Here is a 14,116-nt window from a genome sequence, read left to right as displayed (position 1 = left end):
TGCGGCGTTGCAACCCTAGGCAAAGTTCACATCTGGGGTACAGAGGAGACGGTGCCTGTCACTGCAGCCAGACTGGAGAACCAGAGGGGACACGAGTTCAGGTGCCTCCTATGTCTCACACGAAGCAGTCTCCAGTCAGGAACTTGGGTTGTCAGGCAGGACGGTGTTCGAACCTCAGGTGCATAGACTGCTCTCTGGCAAGGGAGGTATTTGGGTAGGGATCACTCTCATGGGGCTGCGAGAGCTGTCAGGAAGCCAGGCTGCTCCAGGGCCATGCTGGGTATCACGGTCCCTCAAGGCTGGTGAGAAAACCCTCGCAGCACAATGGCAGTAATTGGGATTTCTAATCCTTCCCACCAGGGACCACCTAGGGCATTCTACGGCCACCCGGACCCTCCCTGGATCCCTGTTTTCCCTTTGTAAGGGCCCGATCTGGGGACCTGAATCCTAGGGGCTAGGTGAGGGGGGCCCGGAACTGGCAGGCTGAAGAGATAGGATTCTAGGTCCAGGCCCAGGGTGGTGGTGGTAGGGTGTGGGAAGGGGGACAGGACTCCTACAGGCTCCTACTCTGCACACCCTGGCACAGTGGGTCTAGAGAGGCCGTTAGGACCTGAACTCCGGCCACCCTTACTGGGGATGGCTGTGGATGTGCCAGGGGCCTGACCTGGCCGGGCACTTCCTGTGTCTGTCCTGCACAGGGCCACCCCAGCTTCCCTATACCCCTGCACAGGAAGCTCTGGGCCTCTCGAGCCCATCTCCTGGGAGTGCTCGGGCGGACATGGCTGTCAGGTTCAGGCTCGCAGGGCCCCGGGCTGTGGGTTGTCTTAGCAGGCGCCGGGACTGCTGTGGGCTGACATGGCTCCAGCTCGTCCAGAGCCACCCACGGGTGCAGTACTGCTGTGGCAGTGACTGTGTCTCTTCCAGAATGGGTATAGGGGAGGATTGGGCCGGGACCCTCCCTGCCTTAACCCCATAGGCTCCAAGGGGCTGAGGCCTGGGGCATGAGCGCAGTGAGGTCCTGGGGCGAGTCCTGGCTGATGTACCCTCCCGAAAGACCTGAGCTCCGTGGGTGAGTCAGGGAGGGCTGGTATCCTGGCTCAGGGAATTGTCAGAACAGTTTCACCCCTAACAGACCCCTGTCTGGGGCTGGGTGGGCATGTTGAAGAACACTTATGATTCAGCCCCCTCCTGCATCCTCTGGCCAGAGAGAGAGCTTTTCTCAGAGTGCCTTTCCCACGGAAGGACAGCCGCCTGCTCCTGGATGCCAGGGTCTGCCCACCTTTAGGGTCACGCTCTGGGGTCCTGCAGCCTTGTGGCAGGGGAGGAGGGACCCTCTGGGTGTTGCTTTGGGTCCAGACCTGGGCTGGGGCAGAGAGAAGTGCTGGGTAGCGCCTTGTCCATGTGGATCACACGCATCTTCATCATTTCGTGTGCAGTGTAGGCGTGGCTCCACCTATTTCCATGCCTCAGTTTCCTCTTCTGTAAGATGAGGCTGTCGCATCCCGCCTGGGAGGGCTGTTGAGATTTCTTGCAGTCAGGCATGCGGTATCACTTGGACAAGTCTAGGGGCGTAGAGCTGGGCTGCTGTGCAGGAGCCCAGTGGCCATGGCCAGGAGGGTGGGCCAGTCTGTGTGAGTGGCCGGCTGGCCTGGCCCAGTGGAGCTGGCACACATGGCTTTTGCCTCTTCCCAGAACACTGAGCTGGCCACCAGACTTTGGTCTCTTTCTGAGCCTCTGCCCAAGGCTGCCCCCGACTTGAGCCCTGCAGGTTGGGCTGCCAGTCCTGGGAGGAGGCCAGGCAAACCCACACACCGGGCGCCGCAGTGGGGCCCAGGCTGCCCTGGGAGGAGTCAGGGCCTCTGTGGATGCCAGGCCATGGGTGGAGTGGGCCCGTTCTCTGGGCCACGTCATGCCTGAAGCCGTGTTCCGCTCAGAGTCGACAGCCCGTTGCTCCTCTGTGGAGCGGGCTGACAGCAGGCCAGCCAGAGAAAGGCTACTGGCCTCTCTTGGTGACCATGTGCTGGTAGTCGGGGACTGTGTCTGCCTCGTCATTCTCATCTGTACGGTGGGCTTGGAGATAGAAGCAATATGATTAAGAAGGTTAATTAATGCAGGGAGAGTGCTTCAGCCAGCACTGGCTCACACTCCTCAATCCACAGTAGCTGCTGCAGTGGTTTCTTGGTTTTTGTTTTTTTCCCTTTCAAGGCCTAATTTGGTGGTACTGTTCTTTACTGAACCCCAAGCCCATGGCAGATCCATAGGCTCTTCTGAGCCAAGGGGCTGCCCTGGCTGGGGTGGCTTGTGCAGTGGCCGCAGGGCGTAGCTCAGCCCTGGGCATAGAGGGCCATGCAGATCTCCCCACCCACTGGAGAAGGCCAAGCTGCTTTGCCCCAACCTGAGTGTGCTAGCCTCCACGACTGAGCTGTGTCTGCTGCTTAGGGAGAGGGGTGGGCCTGGTACCATGGGACCCTGTCAGGGCGCTGGGCCCTAAGCTTGCCAGCATTCCAGCCTTCCTAGTCCTAGTTGTGCTCTACCTATGAGGTGCCTTCCTGGCCCAGCCCTGTGTTTGTGTATGGGATAAAAGCTACAGACATCTGTGGCTCAAAGAGAGAGCAAAGGAAATTTAGTCTCTTTTCTGGGTACGGTGTTGTTGTCATCCACATTCTGACAAAGTTTTAAAAATTTCCTCTTGGTGTGTCACAGCCTCCCTGTGGTAATTCTTTCCCTCTGTCTATATCTCTTATCCAGCCCCAATGTCCCAATTCCAGAATTAGCCCCTCGCCCCATAGGGTGCTGATTTATGCTATAGTGTGAATCACTAGTACCCCTCAGCCTTCCTAGAAGCATTTTTATGTCAAGAGGCGATTGTGTAACTGCAGGGACCTAGAGAAAGAAGCCTTGGTGATAAAGTTGAAGTACCTGCTTCTGCCATACTTCCCACAGCTGGCTGGAGTCCTGGCTGGCTGCAGGTGTGTCGACAGCTGTGTTTCTGCCTTTGTGAAACTTGAGGGTACTTTATTTAGCCATTGAGGGGACGATGTCACTAGAAGTCCACGTGTTCCAGCCATCAGGCCGCTAAACCTGGTGGCATCGGGCATGCTGATGGGGAGGGTGCAGAGCTGATGTGGTAGACTCCCTGGGACAGTCAGGCTCAGGAGGGTGGGGCTCTGCGGGCCTCAGCTCCTGTGTCCCCAGGGGAACTGGTCACCATCCCCAAATCACCTTGGTTTGGGATGCCTCCAGCACACTTCCTGGGCCCCAACTCCTTGGAAGCCAAGAGAAGTGATAGTGAGGCAGTGGTAAGGTCCCCTTCCCTGCCTCGGCCTTCTTGCTGTCTGTGGACTGTCTCTGCCATGGCCCCTGCACCTGGGCCCTGGGGAGTAGAAGCTGCAGACCCTCTTGCCACTATTTGGCCAAACCCCACTGTATCACTGGGCAGCCTGAGGCAGGGATGCCCAAGGTCACCCCAATTGGTGAGGAACAGAGCTCAGACTGTCCTCGGTCCCTAGCGTGCCCCTTGTCTACCCTGCAGTGGTCAGTGCCTCAGGTCTTGTGGCCTAGACCCTTGCCGCTGCCTTCTGGGAGCAGCTCCAGTGGGAAGGCTGGCTGGGCGTGGGCCTAGCAGCCCTATTTCACCAAGGGCAAATGTGGCCTCCGTGGCCTGGCTGTGTCCGGGCCCGTGGGGAGCAGCACCATGGGCTGGCACAGAGGCTGGGATTGCCTAGGATCCTGTCCCCTGTGGACACCCTGCTGTTTCCAAGAATAGGAAGCACAAGGAGCGGGGTGCATGGGAAAGAGCCCTTGGGTTTCCTGTCTGATACCGCTAAATGGACAGTGCTGTCCTGAATAGGTCTTTAAAAATAAGCGGACAGGTGTCCACCCCACCTGGCCCAGAGTCCAGGGCCAGGAATGGCAGGGTAGGGGCTGCTGAGGTAGGGTGGGGTGTCCTGGGTGCCCTCTCACTGGGCCCCGCCCTAGGCCAGGCATCACTCCCTGCCTGTCACCCTCCCTTGGCAGGTCCTGGCTTGACTTGGTAGAGAGACGGTGAGCTGATAAATCACTGTGCCTCTCAGCTGGAAATACTGGCGGTGCCACCAGGGCCCGCCCTCCCAGAGTGGGGAGATTTTGGGGTGACTGGACACGGTGATTCTGGGGTGCCCTGGCCTCAGTAGCACCTTCCTGCCACTTTCAGTGAGGTCACCGGCAAAGCTGCTGATGGAGAGGTGCAGGGCTAGGGAGCCGAGGTTGTCCTGGGTCAGGTTGTCCTCGGCCTGGAAAGGGTCTCACCCAGCTCTAGGACGGACTGGATGGGCCTATAATACAGCACTCTTGCAGGCTGAGGAAGGAGGGTCACAAGTTCAAGCCCAGTCTGGGCCATTTAGCCAGACCCTCTCTCAAATTAAAAACAAAAAATTAAAAATGGGCTGAGAATGTAGGTCAGTGTGGAAGGCACTGAGTTAAATCCCCAGTACTGCAAAAACAAAGCAAAACAAAACCTCCAAAGAAACTGATTTCTAAGCACTGTGAATGTGTTTAATCCTTCCGAGTTTGCTTGCTGTAGCGTGGAATTCAGTAGACTGGGAGTGATGGGTGTTTGTCCTGGGGGACCACAGGGCCTTGTCCCTTTGATTTGGACCTGTCTGGGACCCCTCAACCCCTAGCCCAGAGTCAGTGCTGCCGCCTGGTATCCTGGCTGCTTAGGGAAGGCTGTGGCCCAGCTCCGCTGATAAAGACAGCTCTTTGTCCCTGCTTTTGTGACTAGGGGACTTGTTGACTCAGTGACTCGGCTCCTACCCACAGAAGCCAAGGGCTTTGTTACTGCACCAGGACAGGACAGGCAACCAACCCGGGTTTCACTAGCAGTGCAGAGGTTCCCAACGTTGCCTGGGTTCATGTCGTGGGGTGGCATCGTCTTTCCTTCTCCTGGGTCCAACCCAGTGCCCTCCTTAGGGTAGCCCTTTGTGCCCCAGCCTCTACAGCTCCCCCTTCCTGAAGCCACTGCTTGGATGTGCACCTGGGGTGGTCTCTGGTTAGGGAGGGGGCAGGAGCTCTGCCAGGGCCAAAGCCAGATGGTTTCTTATCCTGTTTTCTCCCCAACACCCGTGGAGGATGGTCCCAGACTATTTAAAGTTGAGCACCCTGTTGAATGTCAAAGTTCTGTGACTTCCTGACATTTAGACTACTTTGGTTGAAAAGGCAGTGTGATCCTGGAAGTCCATGACGCTTCTTTTTTGGCCAGGGAGCTGTGGCCTACTCATCACTTGAGCCAAGTAGCAGGTGATGCGTTAGTGTTTTGGGGTGCTGGTTGGACTTGGCTACAGGGTGAAGAGGTGGGGGAAGGGGGCAGTGCCTCTAGTTGGCACCTGAGTTTGCCATACACATTTGAACTTCTTGGAGATGCCTGCTTGATACCCTGACTTGCAACAGCTGAGGCCCTTCCATGCCCAGAGATGCCCTGGGGAAGGACTGCAGTTCAGCCCATCCTGCAGCCCTGGGTGGCCCAGGTGAGGGGCTTGCTCACACTAACATTGCCAAGGTGGGGCCCTCTTCTGGCCAGTGTGAGGCTGGGAGCTGCCTTCTAGAAGCTTCCATGCCAGCTCTCTGCCCAGACTCCAGATGTGCTCTTAGGTGTGACTGGCAGCAGGATGAAGAATTTCTCTCCCTGACACTGCTTTTTTTGGATCTCGCCTTGTCCTCTGCCCCTCAGAAGGGTGGGCAGGCTCCTGGCTGCTTCAGCTATGGGTGGGGCTTGGGATTCCTGCTCCAGGAAGCTCTCATCGCATAACTCCTGGAGCCTGTGGCCACACTGAAAAATCACACTGAACTCATCCTAAAACGGATGAGTTCAGCCATGGAGGTGGTACTGCGCTAGGGCTGGATGTGGGCGAAGGATGGCAGGGAGGTACGCACCAGAAGTGTAGATGCTGGCCGGCTGGGTTTCCGAGGCTGTGCTCCTTACCTGTCAGAGATGCAAATGTGAGCCCTGCCTGCTGTACCTGCAGGCAGTGGCAGGCATCAAAGAGTCAGGGGTGGAAAGTGTTTCTGGCGTTAGGGAAGCCCACACCTCAATCCCCTATCCTGCTGGGCCTCTCCGCAAGGTCCTTCCACGAAGCCCACTTGGCCAAGACAGAGCTGGCTGTTCACTCCTGGTTCCCTAGACTCCCCGTTTCACCCCATGAGGCCCCAGCCCCAGGAGAGACAACCTTCTGCCTTCGGGTTTTCAAATCCTTGAGCTTCTAGGGTCTGTGCTGTGGGTGGGGAAGGAGCCCATGCTTTGGAGAACAGAAGCCTTGAGGGTGGAGACCTTCCTTATCATGAGCTATTTGATTTGTTCTGTAGGCAGCTCGTTTTCTGGGGGCGTCAGAGGTACAAGGCTGGACTGGCTGAGCCCATTTGTCTCTGTGCAGCCCTTTGGAAAGACCCAGATCAGAGGTGACACTGGAGAGACCCCGTGAGGTCTTGGAGGCAGTTTGCTACATGCGGGAGCACAACAGCTGGCCAGCGTCCACACTGCTGGTGCGCACTTCTCTGCCATCCTTCACCCGCGTCCAGCCCTAGCACAGTACCACCTCTGACTGGGCCTCATGGGGGTGAAACAGGCCTGCAAAACTGGAAGTCACACCCTGAACTCCAGAGTCAACTGGCGCCTTGGTAGTAATCCAAGTTTGAATTTAGTAGTTTCTGCTAATTCCCTCCCCCAGCACCAAAATCTCTTTCCTCCTTTAAGATGCTATTGTGGAAGGTCTCAGCTGGAGGGGCTTGGGGGTTCATTCAGAGAGCTGCTCAGCTTCACGGAGACTGGGGGGGCTCAGAGAGGAGACTGGCTATCCCAGGCCAGGAGCTGGTCTGCCAGTTTCAGTGGAAAAAGCATTTGCTTAAGAGCTTGTTGTGTAAACAAGATCACACAGGGATAAGCCAAGCAGAGCTGAGGGAACAAATTGTTTCTAGGGCAGACCCAGTCTCTTATCAAGTCTTTGAGCAGCCCTGCTGTTGGGAAACTTAACCTGTTGGGGCTTCTCCTGTGGGTGATAGGCCAGCCTCAGGCCAGCCTCGGGCCAGCCTCACCGTGTTTCTGGCTTCAGGTTGGGCCCAGGCTCTAGCATGTCATTCTGGCCTTGGCTGTTTCTCTTGTTGAATGGGACAGCCTAGTCTCTGGTCTCTGGCTTCTGCACTCCATAAACAGTGCGTTTCAGGCCAGATCTCCCGCCTGGCATATGCCTTCTTTCCTAAGGGGGAGTGGGGGCATCGCATCAGAAGAGGCTGAGCGGATGTGATATGCGCCCTGCTCCGCATGGGAAGTTTTCGTTGTTGCTGAAGGCTGGGGTCTGCACAGGTATTTGAAGTCCTACTTGGGTGGTATAGACAGATGTGGCCTGATGTGGGACCAGGGGTGGACTTCCCTGTGGATGGGCCACAGTGGACTGTGGATGGGCTGTGAATGGTCCTTCTGGGGCCAGCACCTTTCTCTGGGGAAGGAGGCACAGTTTGGCTCTTGTGCTTTCGGAGGAAGTACAGCGCTATTTCTGGTTTTTCAGTTTTGCACACTCAAAGCAAGCCTCTGACTGGGCTCCTGGACGGAGACCTTCTGCCTGGTCCAATTCTGTCCAGAGGTTTCGTTTGTCACTTGCTGCTTTACTCCACTGCAGAGTGAGGCTGTGGCCCTGTGGCCCTGTGGCCTAGGGAGGCTTCGTGGAATGTAGCAACAGTCCTGCCCCAGTCCTGGAATGCAGATGTGCTATGGGCCCCATTTGCAGGTGGGGAGACTGGGGCCTTAAGAGGCTTAGAGGTGTCCTAGGGCCACTCCCCTAGCAAGTGGCGGGAGTCAGGGGAGTCTCTAAAGCCTCCTGTTAAACTGTGCCGTTCTTTGTCTTTACTCATTCTTTGTTCCAATTCCTGATGGGCCTGGACAGTTGTCAGAGCTGAGGTCTCACTGCCGAGCAGGACTCTCAGAGCTGCCCTCCCTGCCACCTGTTTGCTGGGTCCTCCCGCCCACACCTGCTACTCTGACTTCCAGACCCCCTCCATCCTGCTCTGCCTCCTTCCAGCTCCCAACTTCGGTCCTGCAGGACAGCCTGCCCCAGCACCCGGCTGTGTCTGCACTTGCACACCTGCAGCCTCTTGGAGCTGGGCTGGACAGGATGGGCCACATCCCTTCCCCGTTTGCTGGTACCCGCTTGGTGCAGAACCTCCTAGTGTGGCCTCCACCAAGCCCAGGTCAAGAGGTTCTCTGTCCCTCCTTGCCCTGTCCTTGCTGTGGTGAGGAAATGGGCCCTGAGGCCAGGCCTGGGGTTGCCCTGAGTTTAACCTCTCACCCATGCCAGCTGTGCTGCTGTGACCTCACCCCCGTGTCCGGCACAACTGGAGGCTACTACTCTGGGTTGGATAGTCCTGGAGTCGTTCTGGGAGTGCTTGAAAGCTCCCTGGTCAGGGCCCCTAAGACTCATTCTCAGCATAGGGGTGTCTGGTGTTCTAGTAACAGCCCGTGTGCTTTCTGAGAGGTCTGGGCTCCTGACCAGATTGAGTTCATCACGGCAGGGGCCCTGGCCTGTGTGGGCTGTTATTAGAGCTTCTGGGGTGCAGAGCTAAAGAGCTGCACAGAGCTGAGGCTCCCAGAGCTGGGGCAAGGGTGCCCTGCCTATGTCACCTGTGCTGTGCAGGGTAGGGGAGTCCATTTGGTTGTGCAGGACAGGCTCTGGCTCATACCCTTCTCTGATCCTTTTCAGCAAATTGTGGCCACAAATGTGCCTCCTGAAGACCAGGATGGCTCCGGGGATGACTCTGACAACTTCTCCGGCTCAGGCGCAGGTAAGGCTGACACAGCACCCCAGGACAGCAGTGGGTGGACGTGGCTGGCACTGGGTCAAGTGGTCTCCCTGTCCTCACCCAGCTGGGTTGGAAGGGCAGTGCTGAGGGAGGGTGTGGGGTACATGCTGCTAGCGGCTGCCTAGTTGAGGAGAAACCTCCAGGAAGAAGTGCAGGCCTGGACACACCTCTTCACTCACCGGGCAGCCTTTGGAACCAACCTTTGGCGGCCTGCCTGCCTTGTGTGAGCTTTTATGTTCCCATCTGGTTTTTGCTTGTTTGTTGTGAGGCAGGGTCTTGCTATGTAGTTTAAGGCATATGCAGGCCTTGAATTCACCATGTAGCCCAGGCTGCCCTCAAATTCATGGCAGTCCTCCTGCCTCCGCCTCCCGAGCGCTGGGATTACAGGCATGTGCCACCATGCTTGTCTACCACCTGTAAAATGGGGATAGTGCCCAGCCCATAGGTTAGGAGTAAGGTAGCACAGAGCCTGCTGGTGTAGACTTTCCATCTTTTCCCTTCCCACGTTCCCTGTGCCCTGTATGGGAGCTGATCAAGGATCTTGGGATCTCAGAGGAGGAGCGAGAGCTCAGCAAGGAGGCTGAGGCCTGAGAGCTGGGTGGCAAGAGGCAGGCACCTGTTCCAGGGAGAGGCCTGGCAGGGCCTGTGTCCTGCCCCATTCCCTCTGACCGCCTTGAAGCCCCTTCCCAGGTGACCCTGGTTTCTTCCTCCTGGCTCTGGAGACAGGGCTGTCCCTGGGCAGCGGCAATGGGAAAAGGCAGTTTGGTTTTTTTGTTTTCCAGACTGAGTCAGTGTGCTCTCTCCGGGGGGAGGGTCCTCACTGGCTGGGGACACAGAGTCCCAGTCCTTGCCCAGGCTCCCGCCCCCCGCAGGCTGAGTGGGCCCTGACATGCTCTGTTCCTGGCCCTGTTTCAGGTACTTTGCAAGACATCACCATGTCCCAGCAGACACCCCCCACCTGGAAGGACACATGGCTCCTGTCGGTGATGCCCACAGCTCCAGAGCCCAGTGGCAGGGAAGCCACCGCCGTCTCCACCCCCGTCCTGCCGGCTGGAGAGAGGCAGGAGGAGGGAGAGGTGGCTGTGGTGGCGGAGGCCAGGCCTGACAGCACTGCCCGGGAGAAGGAGGTGAACCCCGAGCCCAGGGAGCCCACACAGCTCCCCACCACCAAGAGGGCCTCAATGGCTGGAGCCACCACGGCCCAGGTGGCTGCCACCTCCCATCCCTCCAGGGACATGTACCCTGGCCAAGCCGAGACCACAGCTCCCGCAGTAACTGGCCAGCCTGACGGTCACACGTCTGGCGTGGAGGACGCAGGTCCTTCTGCCACTGAGAGTACTACCGAGGATGGACCCGCCCATCAACCGTCAGCAGGAGAGGGTTCCGGGGAGCAGGTGAGTGGTCTCAGTGCGTGGCACGGGGCCCTCAGCATCCTGTGTCCTGTGAGCACGTTGTGTCCCTCCTCAGAATCCTCTGCCTTACCCAAGGCAGGATGACTCATTAGAAGGTCAGAGCGTGAGCCCTCGGAGGTCTCCGAAAGAGGACTTCCCAAATAAGTCTGTTTTTGCAGAAGTGTGCATGTGCGTGCTTTGTGTCACTTTTAGCTGCCCTGGTGCAGCCAGGATGCAGTGTGGTGAGGGAAGCAGGGCCAGGCCTCCATCCTCGAGGGAGGCTGGGGTGCATCTGGATCGGTGGCAGCAGAGACCACACAGGTGGGGCCTGCTTCTGGGTGGGAAATGCAGCTGGACACCACTGTGGCAGTGGCCCCAGCCCAGCCTGGTGTCCTCCCCCCAGGACTTCACCTTTGACATACCCGGAGAGAACGTGGCTGTGGCTGCAGTGGAGCCTGACAACCGGAGCGAATCCCCCGTGGATCAGGGGGCCTCACAAGGCCTCCTGGACAGGAAGGAGGTGCTGGGAGGTGAGTAGGAGGAGACTGGACTGGGGGTTGGCCATCCTCAGCCACTGCCCATGCTGCCCAGCCCCGGTGGAGGAGGGACTATGTTTGACCCTGGGGCACTGTGAGCTGAGCGGGCCTTTGTTTGCCTGCCCTAGGGGTCATTGCCGGAGGCCTCGTGGGACTCCTCTTCGCTGTGTTCCTGGTGGGTTTCATGCTGTACCGGATGAAGAAGAAGGATGAGGGCAGCTACTCCTTGGAAGAGCCCAAGCAAGCCAATGGTGGTGCCTACCAGAAGCCTACCAAGCAGGAGGAGTTCTACGCCTGAGGACCGGCGACTCTCCCCCGCCCCTGCCACTCACTAGGCCCCCACTTGCCTCTTCACGAAGAACTGCAGGCCCTGGCCTCTCTGCCTCCATGCCACCTCGCTGGCACCAGGCCTTCTGGATGCTCCTGCCCGGGGTGTGCTAGGAGCTCACTCTGCTTCTCTAATCTCCACCTGGAGGTTTGGGTGCAAGGGTTTCTCGCCTGTGACCTTTCCACAGCTATACCTGGCATGTCACCATTCTGACTCAGCTTCTCCAAATTGGAGCAGCCCCACCCAGACCCAGCCATGGTGAAAAAGGGGACCCCACTGCTTTGGACCTGGATGGCCTGCTGTGGCTGAGGATCCTGGGGAGGGTGACTCGGCTGACCCCGTAGCACTTACTGTACAGACAGCAGGCTGGGGCTAGGGCCGCTGTGGCGGAGAGGGGTTCACTTTTTGCTAGGGCCGCCGTGGCGGAGAGGGGTTCACGCTCCATCAGAATTCACTAGGGGAGGTCTCACCTAGATACCAACTTGTTTTTGCACATGTTTCTGCTAGTTTCTCTATTCGTAGGCCCAGTAGACTTCATTACTCCCCAGGTAAGTTAAGCCGGTTAATTTGGTGTCCCCCACATTGCTACTCTAATCTACGTTCAGGAGAGAGCATCAGGGTTAAGAAGACAGTTTATGTTTTTGTTTTAATGAGGAGAACCAAGTCTGAAAGCCAAGCACAGGGTTATTGTGTGTGTTGTCTCTGAGTTCATTGCTCATATATACAGCAGGGTATGGACAATCTGTTTGGTGGCCCCGTTGCTGCTGGCCTGTTGGTGGGCTGGCTGGTCCGGGCACTGGGGGGCAGCCACCTCTTGAGCAGTCCTGCCTGTGTTCCTTGGACTCAGGGCTACAGTGTGGCCCAGGTCACTGTGACGTTGGAGGAGCTGATGAGTGAATCTAACCCTGGCCCTCAGGCTAGGCTAGAGGAGAGAGGACTGGGGTGGGTGGAGGGTGGCAGCAATGCCAGGTGCTGCCCTGCTTTTGGCATCGTCTCTAGGGACACTTTCTCCTGGAAGCTGACAAGAGGTGTCAGGCACAACTGCCACTGGCTCCTCCATCAAGAATCAAGTTCTCCTTTGGCTCCTGCAGCTGCTGCCTGGGCTGGAGTCAGGAATGTTTCCCAAAGAGTGATAGTCTTTTGCTTTTAGCAAAACTCTACTTAATCCAATGGGTTTTTCCCTGTACAGTAGATTTTCCAAATGTAATAAACTTTAATATAAAGGAGTCCTGTGAACTCTGCTGCCTTGCTCCTTCTCTGGGCTGCGGTGTGGACGTGTCCAGCCTTTTTCTGAACACTGGTATCTTGGGAAAGGTTGGCTAGAGGTTTTGTGCCTTTGCTTCTCTGGAGGGGGTGGATTCTGGGTCCAGAGTCCCTCTGGTTGATCTGATTTTGTTTTGTCTTGTCTAACATTTTTCTGGAGTCACGTCCAGGCTTTGTAAGGCCTGTCTGAGGCCAGGCTATCCAAGTGGGACTCTGCAGGCAGCCTGAGTGGAGGCTGCGGCCCAGTGGGTGTGCAGCTAGAGCTGTGGACAGCCCCCCTCCCACGCCTTCGCGGACCAGAGGCCCTCCCTTGGGCCCTGCGACTTCCTGTCCTCGCTTATTTAACTCGACAGTGTTCTGGCTGCTCCTAGAGGTGAGCTGTCTGAGGCTCAGAGACCACCGCCAAACTGAGGGATGCGGCACCCTGCACTTGGTCCTGGACTCTGCTGGAGCGTTTGACTGCGCGTGACCTGGGGGGTAGCCCTTTGCCAGTGTGGGATGCTGCCTGAGCCCGGGCTGGGCCCATCCATGTGACTGCAATAAACGGTACTTGTCCTTGTGGACAGCAGATGCTCTGGTGGTGGTGGAGTCTCTTTGGCCTGGTGGTGTCCTACTTTGTCTCCTTCCTGGGATGGGTGGTGGCCTCATGTGGAGTAGTGAGATCAGCACAGATCCCTCCTGCAGTGGGAGACTGAGCCCATCTCTGCACTCCTCATCCAAGCCGGGCGCAGACCTCCCCGCTTCGCCTTGTCATCCCCCTCTCCAGGCCCTGAGCAGCCTCAGACTGCTGGCTGTCAGAGTTTGCTGTCTGTTCAGTTTGCTCGTTATGCAACCTGAAACAAAACTTAGTAGCCAACAGTCCTGAGTGCCAAAGGCCTAGAAGTATTGTCTGTATATTATAGACCAAGGACAGTAGAAATTTGGTGGTTGAAGTGCAGGGCACTGAGGGACCCTCCCTATTCTGGGGATCCAGCTGCCTCCCTGAGTCCCTGCACTTTCTGGCTCTGGATGCAGGGCGGCCCTGGCCCTGGGTCCCAGGTCTGTCCTGGACAGTGCAGACTGGGAGGAACCATTCCTTCTTGGCTACCTGCTGCTGGGGCAGGGTCTGCACCTCCAGGTGGTGAGCAGGGTGGAAAATCCTAGTGTCCTCCAATACACTCCTGAGAGTTTGGAAGCTAAGACAAAGTTCTCCAAGTCATTGTTCATCCAGCAAACATGGAAGGCAGCACTTCCTGCCAGGCCGTGGGTTGGATGGTGAGAGCACAGAGGCTTGGCTGCCCAGATATTGAATAATTTTATTAATGTCCTTTCCACGTAGGACTTGCAAGTTTCCAAAACCCCAGCCCCTTCTGTCCCCTGTGTCCTATCCACGTAGGTTAGACTACCTCCTTCCCACTGCTTTGTCCTGCCCTCTCCTGCACAGTCCTCTGGGTCTGTTTTCGCTGGGGTCCTGTGACGACAGCATCATGCCCTAGAACAGACTTTGCTCACTGAGAAACTGAAGTCTGAAGTTCCTTGGGCAGTCCTGTCTCGGGCAGTCTGTGCCTGTTTCTTCAGCCTCCACTTGCCTCTTGCCCCTTTCCTTTCTCCATCCCCACTCTCCCACAACTCTTTCCCACTTTCTTCTTCCTCGCCTTTAGCTCTCAGATCGGCTGCAAGGCCTGCGTGTGCACATCTGTACATTGCATAGGAACAGGGGACTCACAGAAATTCCCAGTCTTTCATATCACAGTGTTTTCTAAACTAATGAGCTACCTTCTCTTAGATGGATTGTG

At 57.2% G+C, this 14,116-nt stretch overlaps 1 protein-coding gene across 1 annotated transcript; it reads left to right on the top strand.

The window, feature by feature from the left end:
• Positions 1–1,909: 1,909 nt before the first annotated feature.
• Positions 1,910–12,911, top strand: Sdc1 (syndecan 1). The gene is made up of 8 exons (XM_013522561.1): positions 1,910–2,060; positions 3,196–3,299; positions 8,046–8,192; positions 8,322–8,423; positions 8,565–8,805; positions 9,739–10,217; positions 10,618–10,744; positions 10,879–12,911. The coding sequence occupies exons 1-8, from the start codon at positions 1,910–1,912 to the stop codon at positions 11,046–11,048; spliced, it is 1,521 nt and encodes a 506-aa protein (XP_013378015.1). The 3' UTR covers positions 11,049–12,911.
• Positions 12,912–14,116: the final 1,205 nt, after the last annotated feature.

Source organism: Chinchilla lanigera, unplaced genomic scaffold (genome assembly GCF_000276665.1).
Source record: "Chinchilla lanigera isolate Chin_1 unplaced genomic scaffold, ChiLan1.0 scaffold00068, whole genome shotgun sequence".
Taxonomy (NCBI): Eukaryota; Metazoa; Chordata; class Mammalia; order Rodentia; family Chinchillidae; genus Chinchilla; species Chinchilla lanigera.
This window is presented reverse-complemented; position numbering and strand designations above follow the sequence as displayed.

What these genes read in the sequence shown, in the direction of transcription:
- Sdc1 (XM_013522561.1), top strand. Translation starts at nt 1,910, where the DNA reads ATGCCTGAAGCCGTGTTCCGCTCAGAGTCGACAGCCCGTTGCTCCTCT. An exon ending in GAGAGGGTTCCGGGGAGCAG is followed by an intron (nt 10,218 to 10,617) that starts GTGAGTGGTCTC and finishes TCCTCCCCCCAG; the next exon opens with GACTTCACCTTTGACATACC. An exon ending in CAGGAAGGAGGTGCTGGGAG is followed by an intron (nt 10,745 to 10,878) that starts GTGAGTAGGAGG and finishes TGCCTGCCCTAG; the next exon opens with GGGTCATTGCCGGAGGCCTC.